The 17,108-nt window shown below is 38.7% G+C and overlaps 2 protein-coding genes across 2 annotated transcripts in view; both read right to left on the bottom strand.

Moving 5' to 3' along the window:
* tub (TUB bipartite transcription factor) overlaps positions 1-12,136 on the bottom strand; it is a 59,679-nt gene extending 47,543 nt beyond the window's left edge. The window contains exon 1 of the mRNA XM_041993085.1: positions 11,912-12,136. Within this exon, the coding sequence (XP_041849019.1) occupies positions 11,912-11,967 (56 nt within the window). The 5' untranslated portion in view covers positions 11,968-12,136. The remainder of the gene's footprint in view (positions 1-11,911) is intronic.
* Positions 12,137-13,894: 1,758 nt separating this feature from the next.
* The window catches only part of rras2 (RAS related 2), a 31,356-nt gene continuing 28,142 nt past the window's right edge, over positions 13,895-17,108 (bottom strand). Inside the window, exon 6 of the mRNA XM_041980575.1 lies at positions 13,895-15,923. Coding sequence (XP_041836509.1) covers positions 15,836-15,923 — 88 coding nt within the window. The 3' untranslated portion in view covers positions 13,895-15,835. The remainder of the gene's footprint in view (positions 15,924-17,108) is intronic.

Here is a 17,108-nt window from a genome sequence, read left to right as displayed (position 1 = left end):
AAAGACCCTATCTCCCATGGCTATGAGCTTGGTCCTGAGTATGTGACCGTGTGTGTTCATGAATACATTGATGTGTGAGGAGGGAAAACCTTATATTCAATCCTGGGGGAAACAGAAAGCTAGTGGAGTGAGTGGAGGATAGGGGTAATACGGCCATGTTTGCACACTTTCATCAAGACCCTAGCTGCAGAGTTTTGGATGTGTTGGAGCCTCTGGAGGCTCTTGCTAGCGATCCCAATAAGAAGTGCATTGGGATAGTCCACTCTGGAGGAGATAAAGGCATGGACCAACTTTTCTGCATCTGAGAGGGAGAGAATGGGGCAGAGTTTGGAAATGTTCCGGAGGTGATAGAATAAGGTCTTACAAAGGTGGTTGATATGGGATTAAAAGGTGAGTTGGGGGTCCATTTTTACACCAAGATTTGTGACTACTGACAAGAGAGGAATATTGGAGCCAGAGAAAGAGATGCTGGTTTGATTGATGATTTGGTTTGGTGATGAGTGTTGACCATGATGGCTTCATTTTTGGAGCTGTTGAGTTGGTGGAAATTGTGCTCCATCCAAACCTCCAGACAGATGGTGAGTTGTGACGGGGATGACGATGATAATGAGGGTGGAGTTGCAGCAGTGGCATTAAAGTAGAGCTGAGTGTCATCAGCATAATAATGAAAAGAAAAACCATAGTGGCTAATGACCTGGCCAAGTGGGATGAGGTAGGGAATTGAGAAAACTGGGTCAAGGACTGACCCCTGGGAGCTCCACAGGTGACTGTGCATTGGTTGGAGATGAAGTGACCCATTTATCCTATTTATGAGGTATGACTGGGACCAACTCAGTGTCAGTGAGTCCAGTAATAAAATGGAGCCTGTTAATTAGCATGTCATGGAAACAGCATCGAATGACATCAGTAGGTTTTTTGTGACTCTTACAAGTGTTGTTTCTGTACTGTGGGCGGTGCGGAAACTGGACTAGAATTTTTCATAGACGTTATTGAGTTTTAGGTGATTCTGAAGGTGTATGGCAACTGCTTTCTCAAGTACTTTGGAAATGAAGGGGAGATTGGAGATGGGCCTGTAATTAGAAAGGACTTCTGGGTCAAGAATGTGCTTTTTAAGAAGTGGTCTATTAATGGCTTGTTTTAGGACAGGGGAGACGTGACCACTATGAAGAGAGTGATTTATAGCAGAGGTGATCAGGGGGCTTAAGACAGTGATATGGACGTTTACCAGGGAGGTAGGGAGAGGGTCCAGAGCACAGTGTGAAAAGTTTCATCTTCTTGATGATGTTCTGCACCTCTGCTGACGAAACCAGAGGAACGCAGTTTAGGGATTGGGAGATAGCTGTTGGGGGAGTAGTAGTCTCTGTGGGAGGACCGGAAATGGCAGAGCGAATGTCTGCAATCTTGGAGGTGAAAAAAATCCATGAAGTGGTTGCATTGCTCTGCTGTACTGCCAGTAAGTGGGGGGGATTGTGGTTTGAGAAAATGGTTGACAGCTCAGTGAAGGTGTTTTGAATTTCCTGGACTGTTTCTGATGGCATAGGAGTACAACTGCGACCTTGCCTCTCTACGAGACTTTGGATATTTTTGTTGGGGCTTCTGGTGGAATGGTTTATGGACGGTGAGACCAGAGGTTTTGTGGCACTGCTCAAGGACCCGCCCTGCTGCCTTCATCTTCCAAAGCCCATCTGTGAACCGGGGTGCTGAGCCTGAGAAAGTGACAGTTAGGGTCTTAAGAGGAGCATGGTGAGCCAAGAGGCTACTCAGATGGCTGTTATGTCTTCTGCTTCATCAGCTGTTGAAAAATTTGTGGAAAGGTTCTGAAAGTCTGCTGCCAAGTGCTCTGAGTTGATGTTTTTGAGGTTTCTAAACAGATATGTTTTGGTTAGGAGAGACTGGATGGTGATTGTAGTTCCATAGGAATCACCTTGTGGTCAGAGACACCTAGGTCATAGCAGATTGAATACAAGTGCAGAATTTGCAATGACTAGGTCTAAAGGCAGATGTATGGTTGCTCGCGTTTGCATCTGCATAACCACTGTAGGCTCAGTGTAGCTCTGCAGAGGCTCGACGCGCACCTCTTCCAGACCTGACGTGCACCACTGCTTCGCAGACAGTTACGCGGAGGTACTCCCTTGTGATTGGTCAGTTTGGGATCACATGTTGCCGGATATATGGCTCTATTCGCTAAATTTATGTGGTAACCACCGTTTTTAAAAACAATAATCAGTGGATCAAGTTGATGAGAGGCTGATCGAATTATTTCTTCGTTATCTTCCACAAGCTAATAAAGAAACTGCACCATACTGGACGGCATTGTTGTTTTAAAACAGAAAATACCTCTCGAACTGAAATGAACCATCAAAAGAACTCCGACCTGGTGAGTTTACCGGCCGATACCACCCCTGCTGCCATCTTCAGATTAGGAGGAGAAACTGCAACACAACACCAAAACTACATGTACCCCCTACACTCGAGTGCGAAAGCAAACTCAAAAGTGTCACCTAAGCCGTAAACGACCACACTCAGATGCTGCGCGAGCAAAAATCCGGCTTAAGGTGTGCCCTCTGGTGTATGTGGGGACATCAACAAATTGCTTTAAACTAAAGCAGTCCAATAATTAAAGAAATTCAGTAGCAAAGCAGCAGGAGGGGGTATCAATATGGATGCTCATATGACCTAAGATGATCATATCGGCAGGGGACATGCAGAAAGTTGTTAGAAGATTTGACATCTCATGGATGAAAGATGAGCTAGGTTTTGGTGGTCGGTAAATGAGAAGGAACAACAAGGGGAAAGGTGGCTTACTTTTGCAAGATATTCAAAAGATGAGAGTATAGGCAGTGACTGCAGTGATAGCTCCAGTTCTCTCTGGTAAATGACTGACAGACCGCCACCACAACCTGTACTGCAGGCTTTCTGGAAGTAGCTATATTTTGGGTGATAGCACTGATTCTAAGAGAAAAAGATATCTTAATGTATGCCTGCATGATAAATCGTTAAATGATCTCAATCTCAATTCACATATACACGTGATCTAATTTCTACACACAGCGATTCTAAAGCATTTATATCACGAGCTGCATCACAATTTCATCCTGGATTTTTTCAAGCGTCCCCAAATGCAGCACTGCCATTGCCTCCTTCCTCAACCAGTGGTAAAGCGCCATTACAACACATGATTCAGTGGAGTAAGCCCGCCTGCAGTTGAGTGTTTGGAAAGCGTGAGCGAGAGTTAAAGCGGAGGAAAGTGTGCAGTAAGGAGGTTTAAATACATAGCGACAAAAACCAATTGGTAGTGGCGACAGTCACCCCCTCACTTTAACCGAACTTGTCTCCAGAAAATGTTCGCATTCTGCAGTGGTGTGGAAGTATTTGGGATTTAAGCCAAATGATGACAAACAAAGTTGCATAGTAGAGTGTGTTTTGCCCTGGATGCAGCACCGCAAGGCAACACCACAAATCTCTACAATCACATTAAAAGTCACCACAAAGTATAGCATGATGAAGCCATACAAAGCAAGAAACAAAGGCTAGGTTCACACAGCAGGCTGAAGTGACCCAAATCCGATTTTTTTGCCCCTATGCGGCCTGTATCTGATCTTTTCATAACAGTCTGAACGATGCAGATCCAATTTTTTCAAATGCGACCCGGGCCACTTGGATATGTGGTCCCAAATACAATACGTATCTGATCTTTTGCCATGCGACTTCAGTCTGAACGGCCATATCACATTAATCCAACCAGTGGTGTAGTCTACATGATTCGCAGGTATACGCTGTATACTAGAAAAGTCTCAGCCCACTAGAAAAGTCTCCGTATAACAACTAAAAAATGAGCAAAGACATGTATCAAGATGGTTTCATGACATTACTTTCACTTTCCCGGTTATAAATTAGCCATGAAGCCGGCCCGTTTAGACCATGAGGAATTCCGTCAAATGTGACGTTGAGCCGACGCAGAGAAAAAGCAGCAAGTTGTAAGTTCTTTGTTTGGCTTGGCCATCTGTCCTGATTCTGACCTGTGTTCCTTTCAGCTGGTGGCTTGTTGTTAGACAACCGCGAATTAAAGAGTAGCGAGCAGATGAGAGGAAGAAGAAGGAGAAATTGCAGCAGCAGAAAAAGAAGAAGAAGAATTTTTTGGCTGTACAAGTTGTTAATGGAGAGGGAACGCAGAGAAAAAAAAACATGAAAAGAAAACAAATGAAATCACAGTTTCAGTGTTTCAGTAAGCGTGCTGCTATTTGTGCTGTTTCCACCGTTGATTCGGGGGACACTACAGTTACAGGATCAGAGTATACCCACTAGAATGAACTAGACTACACCACTGAATCCGACCTACATGTCATACACGACATTGTTTATAAACTCTTATCTGTAAAGGCGCTCACATCACTCTCCCACCACTCCTGGCTGCGATTCCATACCACGTGTTTCTCTGTACAGACGATGCTGCCACTGCTCCACTGAATGCCATGGCCAAAAATCTGGCTCTCCTCCTTTGTAATTGCCTCCTTAAAACGATGCCATTGAAAATGTGCTGGCTACGGCTGGACAATAACTTTAAAATTGCAACATATGCTCCACTGTTACCATCCATGTTTACTTCCGCAAACACAAAGACATCACACACACACTCACTGTCACGTCGTTGTGTCTTCTACGCAGGCGGGACACTTTTGGTGCGCATAAGGTTCATACAGTAGATCACATACAGGTCACATTTAATTGGAAATGTGAACGGACTCTCAAAAAAATCGGATTTCACAAAAAAATCGGAATTGAGCATTATGTCCTGCACTGTGAATCTAGCTAACGTTCACTGCAGTTTAATTTTTTGCATTCTTTCTCTTGCTATAACAGGGTATTTGATTTTCTCAAACGAGGAAATTATTTTTGGCTGTTTTCCTGTAGAAAATGTTAATAATTGAAATTACACTGGAAAAAAATGCATATAGAGCCATAAGAAATAAATGCAACAGATTTTTACATTTATTTATTTAATGAATAATGCTGTTTTATATTCAAAAATTAATGGGCTCTGTTAGTTCCAGGTTCAGTGTGTGCAATAAGGTCAATAAACATTGAACAAGTCCAGACCTCAACTTGTTCCAGTTTTTTCTTTTTGGCCCACTGTGTATTTGAATTTGACACCACTGCTCTAGCTGAAAGACCTTTAATTTTATTTTATTTTATTTTTGTTAAAGTTCAACGCCAAAAATACAATTTGTGACAAAATCGTGCCAGAAAATCATGATCTCAATTCTAAGCAAAAAAAAAAAATCATGATTCACATTTTTTTTTAGAATTGTGTAGCCCTTTCTGAATGGTAAATGGTCTGTATTTATATATAGCGCTTTACTGTACCTGGAATGATACCCAAAGCCCTTTACATTATACATCACATTCACCCATTCACACACACTGATGTTGGAAGCTGCCATGCAAGGCGCTAACCACAACCCATCAGGAGCAATTTGGGGTTCGATATCAATGTGGAGGTTCAAGGTTCAAGGAATCTTTATTATCCCATAAGGGTAATTTGTTGTACAGTCAGCAGTAAAAACAATCAGTCACAAACACACAAATAACAATAAATATTTAAAAGGACTATGATAAAAAAAAAAGGCATGACTTACACTTGTACATGTCTGTGACACTAACCTATTTCCCATACAAGTAGTAAATGAGTGAACATTATATTCCAACTACAAGAAGACAATAATCAAATTAATTTTCCAGGACAAATATTTTGAAAAACAAGTGTCTGAGTAGGAAAACAGTACAATCCAACTACTGGTGAAGCATCACAGTTACAGATAATCAATAGTTACCTGCAATTCTGTTCCAAATGATATTTTATAATGCCAAGTGTAGCTTGACCAGTCAAGCTACACTGGTTCTTTAAAGACACAAAGCAAAACTCTCATAAAGAGTGGTGTACTACATTATTAGCTGTCACATTTTGCAGTTTATTTCTTGGAGCACCTATCTTATCGGGCACAGCTGGATTGCTATGCTGCCCCAGATTCCTGTTCCAAAAGCACACCTGCTGCTCAAAGGGCATTTCAACACTAATCCACTTTGATGTGAAGGAGAACCAACAACCTCTCTGGTTTTAATAAGACACCAAAGGCATCAAAGTGATGGGGCTACAATCACTTTGGGAAAAATCTCGAACCTCACACATCCAAATGTGTTCCTTACATTAACGTCACTTTGACTAAAAGTGCCTGATAAATTAATATAATGTCATTATTACCCCTTGGCCTTTTACCTGGGGTAGCAGTTTTAAACTTCTAAGTGCACAGTCTTTTCCACAGCTATTATATTTTTCCTCTCCTGCAGCTATTTCTTCTACTTTCTTACCACTCGCTCATGGTTATGCTAAGAAGAAAGTACATAGCTAGGGTTCAAATTGATGTACATGGTTTGGTTTAAAAACTAAACACCGACAGGGCCTACATACGGTAGCGCTCACTATGGCATGCAGCTGTTCCCAACACAAAAAAAATGCCTACCAAAATGTGATCATCTCACATTTTTTGTCCTGGATTGTAAAACTACTATGTACTAAACATGTGGAAAAACCTTATTTCACAAATTCTGCATCATTTACATTTGTTTACCTTCTTTTAAATGAGTAGTATTAAAGAGTAGACTGTTTAAAAGCATTTTTACACTGCAGCATCACTCCTTCAAAAGATTTCAATGTTGCTTTGACAACTGACTTCTCCATGTGTGAAGTAGGGAGGAAAACTTTCATTCAGTCACCAAGTCATCCTTCATTATTGTTAGCTAGATATGATTGTGTGAAGACATTCAGGCTTCCACACAATTCTAGTGTAATATCATGGAATACTGTAAGGGTAATATTTAGAATTTTAGTGTGAATGTCTAGCCCTTTCTGTCTTTTAGTATGTGACCATAAATCTCTTTGCTGTTACTTGGTGTGGCATTACAAAAGCTTCTCTCTGGCACCCTACTTCTCTCTGTCTGTGGTTACTAGAGAAACAGGTGGACAGTGACTACACTATGAACTGGTGAGTTCTGGCAAATGAGGGATAAAGGGTTTCCTCATCAAAAAAGAAAAAAACTGATTTTTGTCCAGCCAAACTTTGCAATGGTGAAATGTTCCATAATCTTCTTAAGATGCAAAAACAATTGTTGGTTGGGGAGAGAGAAGGGGAGAATGTGGGATGAGAAACAGAAATTTAATCTGACATGGTATTAGTACCATGTCATCAGTAGACTGTATTCATTTAACTTGACTGTATTATATTTATGTAATATGTTATTTTCTCTCAGCCATCTAAATGACTCATTTCTCAGTTAACAGTTTAGATTAAAAACACACAAACATGCACATTCACACACCATTAGATACATTACACATGCACCACAGATTAAAACAACAAACAACTAATGTTGCTAGGCCCCCTCATAGCCTGGCTACACTTTTGATAAATATACTAAAGAATCTTTGTAGTAAACAAAGGAGCCTAATTCTTCAAAATCTATCAGATATGTGGACACTGGACAGGCTTTTGCAGAAGGTGGAATGGACATGTAAGTACAGCTGCTCTGGTGAGCCTTGCCTTAGAAGTCTGAGACCAATGCAAAGCCACTAGGACAGGCTCAATGCTGAACCAAGGCAGGTCATAATCAAACCTTTGATTTTGAGAGTGGGGAAATCCAAAAGAAGCTCAGCCACAACTCTGTACCTTGATATCAACCCTCTACCATGAACTGAAACATAGTTAGACAATAAAGAGTAAAAGCTGTTTTTACTAAAAAAGGAATAGAGGAGAGTCCATTAGTCAGTACTTTGAGACATGAACATTTCACGTAAAACATTTGGGCTTAATGACAAATCACACTCTGTTCCTTCACGGCTGAAAACTAACACAGCTGCTACTACCAAAGCAGGAAAAAAATGAAAGAAAGGAAAAAGAATGATGACTGCAAACAATGAACTGATCAATATTGCTGCTGATTCATTAAAACACAAATAGATGTAATGATTCCTGATCATTGGTGTGCATTTTATTAAATTAATGTGCTGAATAAAGATGTATTTATGAGATATATGAGAACATTTTAGTCTTATTCTGTCAGCTGCAATACTGGCTGTTTTAAATTTTCTTTGCACCAAAGAGCAAACAGAAAACTGATTCAAACCAGTCAGTGGGCTCATTGGAAATGTCTAAGTTCATGCTTTAGGCTCTAAACACTTTGGTTATTTAGTATTATTAATTAATTATAAAAACATTTTGTAATTTTGTTATACAAAGAGACAGACATTATTTGATGAGGCTTAGTTAGTTGAATATACTTTGTTTTTTGGGGGTTTTTTGTTTGTTTTTTTTTTTGTTGTTGTTGTTTTTTTGACAGTGCATCAGCATACCTAACTGAACAATCCGTGCATCACCAATGCCGAGTGAATATATCCACCGACATTACTGATATGTGGAGCCCCAGGGTCAGACATGTAGATCGGCTTGATATGATCTAGAGGACCTTTCTACTGGTGACAAGTAAATATTTTATCCTTTTTATCTTAAGTAATGAAAACAAAAAGCCTCACTAAAAATAAGTAATCCAAAACTGAGTAGTCCTGTGCCTTTTAGTCTAGGTGGTCAGAAATATTCCCTTTTCTTGAGCTTCAATCACCACAAATGCACTGCCAAAGCCTGTAAAAATGGATTGATATTTTACATATGGTTCAGCGGTCTGAAGGTGAGAGTAGAAGTTACATTTGCAGCATGGTCCTCATCATTGTTCCCCTGTCCTCAGGTCAAAATTGCAGCTCAGTGTGCACAGATGGATAAAGCAGAATGAAACGGTTTGCAATGAAAGTTGATAAAAATGGGTTTTATTATTTTAAAAAAAAAAGTTAAAAATAGTGGTTAAAGTTGAAAATAAATAAATAGAAAAACTAGATCAATGTTTCTATGCTGCAACTCATCCAGTTTAAATTAATGGTCAGTAATCAGCTTACAGAGGACCGCAGGACAAGTTACTGAGATCCATTTAATTGGAATCAAATATGTTGGAGCAGGGAAAAATGTGAAACCAATAGGGCAGTAGCCACCGAGGACCATATCTGAGAAACAATAATCCAAAGGATTTAACACAAATAACTTATGTTAGGGTACATCTCCAACATGCTTTATTATTCACATCTTCACAGATGTGGCCAATTATCTAAATAAAGACAATTTAACCCATGCAACACTGCAAGGCTAGTGGGGATGCAGATGGATTAATAGAGATCATTTAAATGTTTTAATTATTTAAAATGATTTTAATTATTCAGGTATTTATCATCAAATCCTATAATGAAAAATCCAAAATCTATGAAAAACATACTATAATGTCAACCTCTACCCATGTTTTCTACACCTGATTAACCTGTGTTTCACAGCTGGAACACAAAGTACACAAGGAAATTAAAGCTAACCTTTTTCTCCAGTTAAAACCATGACAAATCAAGATCTGCAGGCTCTTAATTATATCTTGTCAGGCCACCTTGCCCCTCCATCTCTTGGAACTAGTGTTTGCTGAGTACCGTAGGTGCCAGGACACAGTGTGATTGTACATACTGTTGTTCAAAGAACGAACATGCTCCACCATGAATTACAATGCCACCAAAAACCCATCGACACGACAGCCACACACCTACATCCTGTGGAGGAGTCTTAAAAGATGAACAAGCTTTTTTATGGTGCATTATTATTTGCATATCTAGTTAAAATGTTAGACATGCCTCAATGCTTCATTACACATTAGTGTCTTCATCTAAAAATAAAATAAATATAAATGAACCCGAATGCAATATCTCAACAACAGGTGAGTTTGCAACAGGTGATTGGGCTTGAAAACAGGATTCCAGAGAGGCTTAGTCTTTAGAGGTATAGACGGTCAGGGTTTTTGTGAGGTGTGACAAAACTCTGAATGTGAAATTGCAAAAATTTGGAGATTTAATCACCTACAGCACATAAAATTATGGTCACTCGGGCAGTTCTACATTAAAGCTAGTCATGAATCTTCAGTGGAAATTACTGGATGGGTTCAAGAAACCTTCTCAAAACCATTTTTGGTGAACATAGTACATTACTTCACCCACAAATGCCATTTAAAACTTGACCATGCAAAAAAAAACAAAAAAAAACAGGCATTTGTAAACATTTGAATATGATTTATTAATGTCCTTCTTTAGGGTTGACTTTATTTCAGATGAGCTTAAGACAGCTTCTAATAAAAGCCTAGCAAAGCATCATCAAGGAAGAAAGCCCTTATTGGTGATGGCTTCTAGACTTAAGGCAATCATTAACTGCAAAGGTTTCTTCTATAATTATTTTAAAAAATAAACCTTTTATCTTTGAAATACTTATCTGTATAATTGTATTTGAGCTTCTAAAAAATGTTCAGTAGCTGTACATTCCTAAATTTTGCACTCAAATTCCCACAAATTAAACAGAGTGTATAACTGTAGTTAGAATATGTTTGACTGCACCTTCCCCCACAGTCCAAAACTATTTATTCAAGGATAAAAGATCTTTAAATTACCCCTTGAGTGTGAGCATGAATGATTGGCTGTTTCATTTGTCCCTGTGTTGACCCTGAGATGGACTGCTGGTCCAGGATGTACTCTGCCTCTCAACAGGATGAGAAGTGGGTTTAGAAATTAGACAGATGGAATAAATTTTAGTAAACAGATAAAATAAACTGTCTTGTTATAAAATGTAGTAGCAGAAAATGTGAATTAAAATACTTCTTCTAAAAAAAATCAGTCAGCATTACTACAAATTATATTTCTGTTTACTCCACAAACTTCTGTGCCTATTACAGTCTAAAATGCTGCACACAGTAAAGATTATTTCAAAGTACTGTAAGAAATCTTTAGAGACCACCGGCTCTGGCAACAGTCTCTTGGGGCGTCCACACAGATTCAGAATACCAATTATACTGTCTGAGACAACATATGCTGTCAGAGTACAATCTCATCAACTGAGCCTCTAGCAATCAATGATTCACCAACAGCACCTTCAAGCATCCACTGCAATCCAAATTAATGGCTCAGTATGACCTAAAAGGAACTGATTGATCAATGAAAAACAGTATATTGTCAGTATTTCTAAAAAAAAATACTGTGCTTGGGGATAAACTCAAAGCAGTTCATCTTTTCACTTGAACTGCTTCCACAAACTGCCACATCAGTTCAGCAACTGGCTCATTCAAACTTATGACGAACGTGATTAGGACAACAATCACATTTCTCATTCATGAAACATTTTTAGTTTTACTTCCTTTGAAAAATGCAGCTATTGTCAAACTGAAGACCACCAATGCTTCACAGGCTGGCTTTATTATTTATTCTCTATGTTGTGATTTGGCAACAGAATGTGGAGTGTAGTCGCCTATTCTGAGACCGTCTACCAACTTCCTGCCAAATTTGCCCAGGTTTTTAACTGAAGCACTGAATTTCTCTATATAGTCTATATAGTGGATGAATCTTTACATCAACATCAATATAATAGATAGATAGATAGATAGATAGATAGATAGATAGATAGATAGATAGATAGATAGATAGATAGATAGAAACACTGTTACCACAGGAATGTTGTGTTCATGGTGTGATAATGGTCAGCTGTGAACTCACCAATAACAAACAGTGAAGCCAGCATCCCGTTCATCTGCCAGTAAATACAAGATGATGCTGACAATTTCTCATTTTCAAATCCGCTGCCAACTAATTTACACATGGGAGGAGAGGTGGGCTTCCCACCAAGAAATAGCCTCAACCTTTACAACATCGGCCTTCCTTCACAATACCACCGAAACGCAACAGACAAGATAGTGAATTTAAACGCATCCTATACTTGTCATAATGGGAAATATGGCTTACCTGTCATAACTCCATCTGCTGTACGACATGCTCCTGTTGCTGCTGACTCCCTCCATGCCCCCACCCTGACGAAGTGGACGGAAAGAACTGGACAACGAGACGACGGGTGGGAAATCTATAGGCGCAAATGCTCTTTCCTTAGTATTGCAAAACACGAACTACTGGAAGCGCCTTTGAGTGAGTGAGCAGGGAGGCTGAGCACAGCCAGAAGCTCCACTGTGGACTATACCACTATAGAGAGGGGAGCGCGAGCTGTCAGCTCACGGTACACGCGCAGCAGCCGTTAGAAAATTAATTGGCTGGGACTCGCTGCTGGTCAGTTATGCTAACTGACTGTGTCCTGCTGTGGGTGACAAACCTCAGATAGACGTGATCATGATTGAATAGTCTAAACAATAGAGTCCCAATGAAAAGGGTAGCTATTTAAAATTATTTGTTCTTTAGCAGGTCAGGGAAATTTACCAAAAAGATATAACACAATTATGTTACTATACTGTATACATGATTTAATAATTTAATTGTATGGTTCTAGAGGAAATTTGACGTGGGAGCCTAGGCAGGAGCTCAGCTCAGACATGAAAAGGGTGGCACGTGTACCTTTTTTTTTTTTTTTTTTTTTTTAAGGGGAAGCGGGGAGAGGGCAGTATAAAATATGATGCTGACACATTCACATTTAATTGTATTTAATTTACTGATTATTCTACCAAAGTGCCCGTTTAATGTAAAAATGAACACAACTTTGTAAAAAAGCAAAAAGCCAATGATATTTTTTCATCAACAATTGTTTACTTATAATGATTCTGCACTTTATGGCTTTAATCACTAGCTACATATACATAAATAAATATTTCATCTATCCGACTGAGATCAATCTGATCAGAGATTCCAGCTGACATGTTTACACAACGCATTTTTATTCTGATTGGACCTTAGATTAAATGTACTCCATGTAAACATAGCTACTAGTTGCACAAGCAACTACTTTTAGCCAAATCACGTGTTCAACAGAACAAACTTGAAATATGACTTGAAATGAAACTAATTTTGTATGCATCTGCACCAATAGTTTTCCTAGCTTTTTTTTTTTTTTTTTTTTGTAAGCATATGTTCTTAGATTGCACTATAAAGATACAAACTCTCCACAAACATAATTGAAAAATGAAATAAGGAAAAAATTAGGTTGATTTTGAAATATATTATATGTGAATCTTTTCAAGTGTGAAACAAAACAAATTAAAAACTATAGCAAGAAGCTTTGAAGCGGTCTATGTTGGAACACAATTTACTGTTTTTCTCTATGTTCTCTGATTGTCCATTTAGTCTTTGTAATATATTAAGAAGTTAATAATGTTTAACTTGTTGGTCAAACCAGTTTATTAGCAGATGTTATTAGTTGGGATCCGTTCAAGACTACACTAGGAAAGAAAGTATGTTGATAGAATGCGACGTTTACATTTTTTAAGTGTAAAAATGGCCAATATGTGTTTGTTTGTGTGTGTGTGTGTGTGTGTGTGTGTGTGTGTGTGTGTGTGTGTGTGTGTGTGTGTGTGTGTGTGTGTGCGTGTGTCCCCTTAATATTTAGTGAGAGTGGAATCATTCAATCTACCAAGCAACTCAAAACAAGGGTGAACACTAACATGATAATATTGCAGGGGATTTGGCACAATTTTTTGGGCACTAGCCACACATTTAGCTGTGTTGCATAAAGGTGAGAAATTAGACCTTCCAACAATGTATATACAATACACCAGTTGGCATTATTAAAGTAGAGAAATAATCAACCAAACACAAATAGCCGTACTTTTTGTGTTACGTTTATATCACAAATGTAAGGAATTCAGTAAAACCTCAAGTTCTTTTTGTGCATTTTATGCTACTTGTTAGATTGGCATTTTAAATAATGATAGGACGCTGTGTAAACTTCTTGAATTCTGTCAATCACAAAAAAGCTGAGGAAAAGAATGATTCTCTAACCAACCCGGCTCAGTGACAGATTTTATTTTAGCACCAAAAGCTAGACACAGGGCAAAAGACACTGATGTGGAAAAAAAAGAAACCAGTATGATCTGGGTTTACACTAGGATTTGCAATAAGATGGGAAGTGTGTAATTATTCATTTATGTGATGTAAAGCTCCAACATAGAGACCACAATCATTTTTAAACCCTCTCCTACTTGACCTGGCTTTTTTTTTTACACTATTAAGTTGGTGGTTAACACCGCAAGATAGATATATTCTCCATTTTGAAGGCAGAATAAGAATAAAAAATAAAAATAAAAAATCTTGGTCACATATGGGTGAAGAATCCAATTTAGCAAAATTTGGGGCCAACAGTCATTTACGGTTGAAAATAATAGAGAATTAAATATTCTTCTTCATATATATACACAGCTGTGCTGTGGACATGTACTCACTTATAAACATATAAAAATACGTCAACTAGTTTGATAAGAAAATAATGTATAAAAGTAGAGTAGAAACATTTAATCAAGTCCATTAATCCCATCATCTGATTTTGTTTATATTACAAGATGATGATATGCTAAACAAAACTGCTGTACTTCATTATAGAGCCTGAACAGAAGTACACAAGTGAAAAGGGAAGGCGGAACATTATTTTGTGTCTGCGGTGATGAGAGCTCCATACGTGGCAGGTTAGGTGAGTTCATGTACCACTGGAAACAGGCTTATGATGTTCATTTCAATACTTCTGCTTGTCCTGGTTTTTCCAACCAGCAGTTGGGGACAAAAAAAAATGTGTTACAGAATAACTCAAGGACACAAGACAAATACATTTGCCACTGTGTTACTGGAATGGTGAAACAGTTACTTGATCTAATTCAGAGACTAAACCAATGTGTTACATTGGAATGATCTGAACTCAACTGAGCTCTGAAAGCTTCTTAATTTGCAACAAATATATTTGTTAACATTACTCATCAAAAGCTGAATAAAGAGCATACAGTGTTCAGTGTTTCTGTCTGAAATCATGTTCATTTCAAGGCTACACGACGTGCTACCAAAAATGTTGTCTCTACTGCTTCTAAGAGATCTAAAGAAACATACCATGTCCAACGTTGATTGGACCTTCTCCTTCAAGGAAAAAAATTCAGGCAAGCTTGCTACTCAACTGAGAAGATGGTGCATGATAACAATCATTCAATCTATAAGACTTAAAAAAATCAAATACAGTAGACACTCCATATTTGGCAATTTAAAAACAAAAGCATGATCCACAGAAGAAGTCAAGAGTCCACTGCAGGACGCCAGAAAGGTGTATCATTAGAGCATTAAGGGCTGTCTAGGCATTATATTTATATACATACATATTCAGTTTCATATATGTAAAACCAAACTCAACCTCACACACTGCACTGTGGTGATTTAATAGGTCATTAGAAATACACTTTGAAAATCACAACAAATGTCACATATGTACAGTAGCAGATTAGCACATGGGAGTAAAGGTGGATATGGCACAACATACACAAAGCTTCATAAGATAATCTCTCCGCTCTGGCCAGACACCAGAAACTAAAGAAATTCATTAACATTCTGGATATATAGATTTCATTCAATCTCGGTAGCAAGTACAAATGTCACTACAAGGCAAGAGAAGTCCTTCAGAATACAAAACATTAATTTGTCAGGCTGATTTAGAAGGCAATGTTTAGTGTTGGGACTCTCTCATGTGAATTAGATAATGGCTGAAGGTAGAGTGGTGTTAAAATTTGGCATTGTCAGTTGTCCGTAGCGATGTCCTGGGAACAGCAGTTCCTGGTCAAAGTATCTCAGAAAAGGCTGTCTGAAGTCATGCATGTGGAGAAGGCAGCGGTCAGTCATCCACTTGGGATGTGATGTCAGGCAGAGTGGGTGAGGAGGGGATGGGAGAGTAGCTGCATGAGTTACAGTGATAAGGCAGACTCAGACGATCACACAATGGCAGCCGCTCTTGTCTTTTTCTTTTCTTGTAGGTTCTGGTGATGGTGGACATTCCTGTTCTTGGAATTTCCTGGAAAACAGGAGATAACAGAAATATTAGGACAAAATGGAAAGAGGACATCTATCCTTTCACTTCATTACAGATCTGGCATTATGGCCTTTGGTCTCTTCTGAACACATAAATTGCTCAGTTCAAATTTACTCACAAAGTGGAGATTTCCCTAAATCCAGCTTTCCTTTCCTTTCCGGCTGTGGGCTATTTTGGAAGCAATTTCCATAAAATTGGCATATTTCATGGCCACCTACTTTGTTAATTAGGAATGCTGCTTAATGAATATTGCAGTTTTTATATCAGTGATTATTAACCACTTAAAAATGGTGCAACTGGAAGAATAAGGCTGTGCACTCTTCACACTATAGATCAGTCTATCTTTTTTAATTCAAACCTCTAAAGGTAAGTCTGGCTTACTTAGTCACAGGCTTTTGAAATAATTTTTCAACAACAGTGAGCGCCACTGACCCACTGCTTCTACTGCAGTGTTACCTTTGAGGACAATGGTCCAGGTAAGAGGCATCTACACAAACAGGAACTCAATGCAAAACATGATACAGGACAGAAGACTATGGATTGCTAGATATATCCAAAAAGAGCCTCAGATCCCTTAAATTAGGACTTCATGCACAGTCATGGACATGCACAGTGCAGCACCGCTGTATGGTGTTGTACAGTTTGGTGAAAGTGATATCTGGTGAAAGTTGTTTACTAGTTAGTGGAGTTATAAAATCAGTTAAAATGTACAACAACAAAATATTTGCACAAAGTCAACATGGCTTAGATAAAGTGACGCTTTAACGCTGGACGGTGGGCCAGTGTGATATTATAGCGACAATCATTCATGAGATCAGACACAAGAAGTTAAACGACTCTGAACCTACCGTCACAAGCTACACTAGCAAAATGAAACAAAAGAACCAGAATTCCAATAAACAATGCAAGAAATTACCCTTTTCTTTCTTTTCTCTTTTTGTAACTAACACTTTTTTTGTACCGACACTGCTGTGTCGTGTTGGAATGACGCAATGCCTTTGACTTCAGTGTCCGGTGTCTGTCTCTGAAGTGAGACGTGTATGTTGTCCATTTGTCAAATCTGCTCCTAACACACCTCAGACCAAATGATCATGGTACAGAAAAATCTTATAAGAGTCAGGATAATCGGGCGTTTGCCGTCCGTGGTCGGGAAGAGGCAAAATTGTG

The sequence above is a fragment of the Melanotaenia boesemani genome, chromosome 1 (genome assembly GCF_017639745.1).
Source record: "Melanotaenia boesemani isolate fMelBoe1 chromosome 1, fMelBoe1.pri, whole genome shotgun sequence".
Lineage (NCBI taxonomy): Eukaryota > Metazoa > Chordata > Actinopteri > Atheriniformes > Melanotaeniidae > Melanotaenia > Melanotaenia boesemani.
The sequence above is the reverse complement of the archived record's forward strand: the minus strand, read 5'-3'. Positions and strand labels throughout refer to the sequence as shown.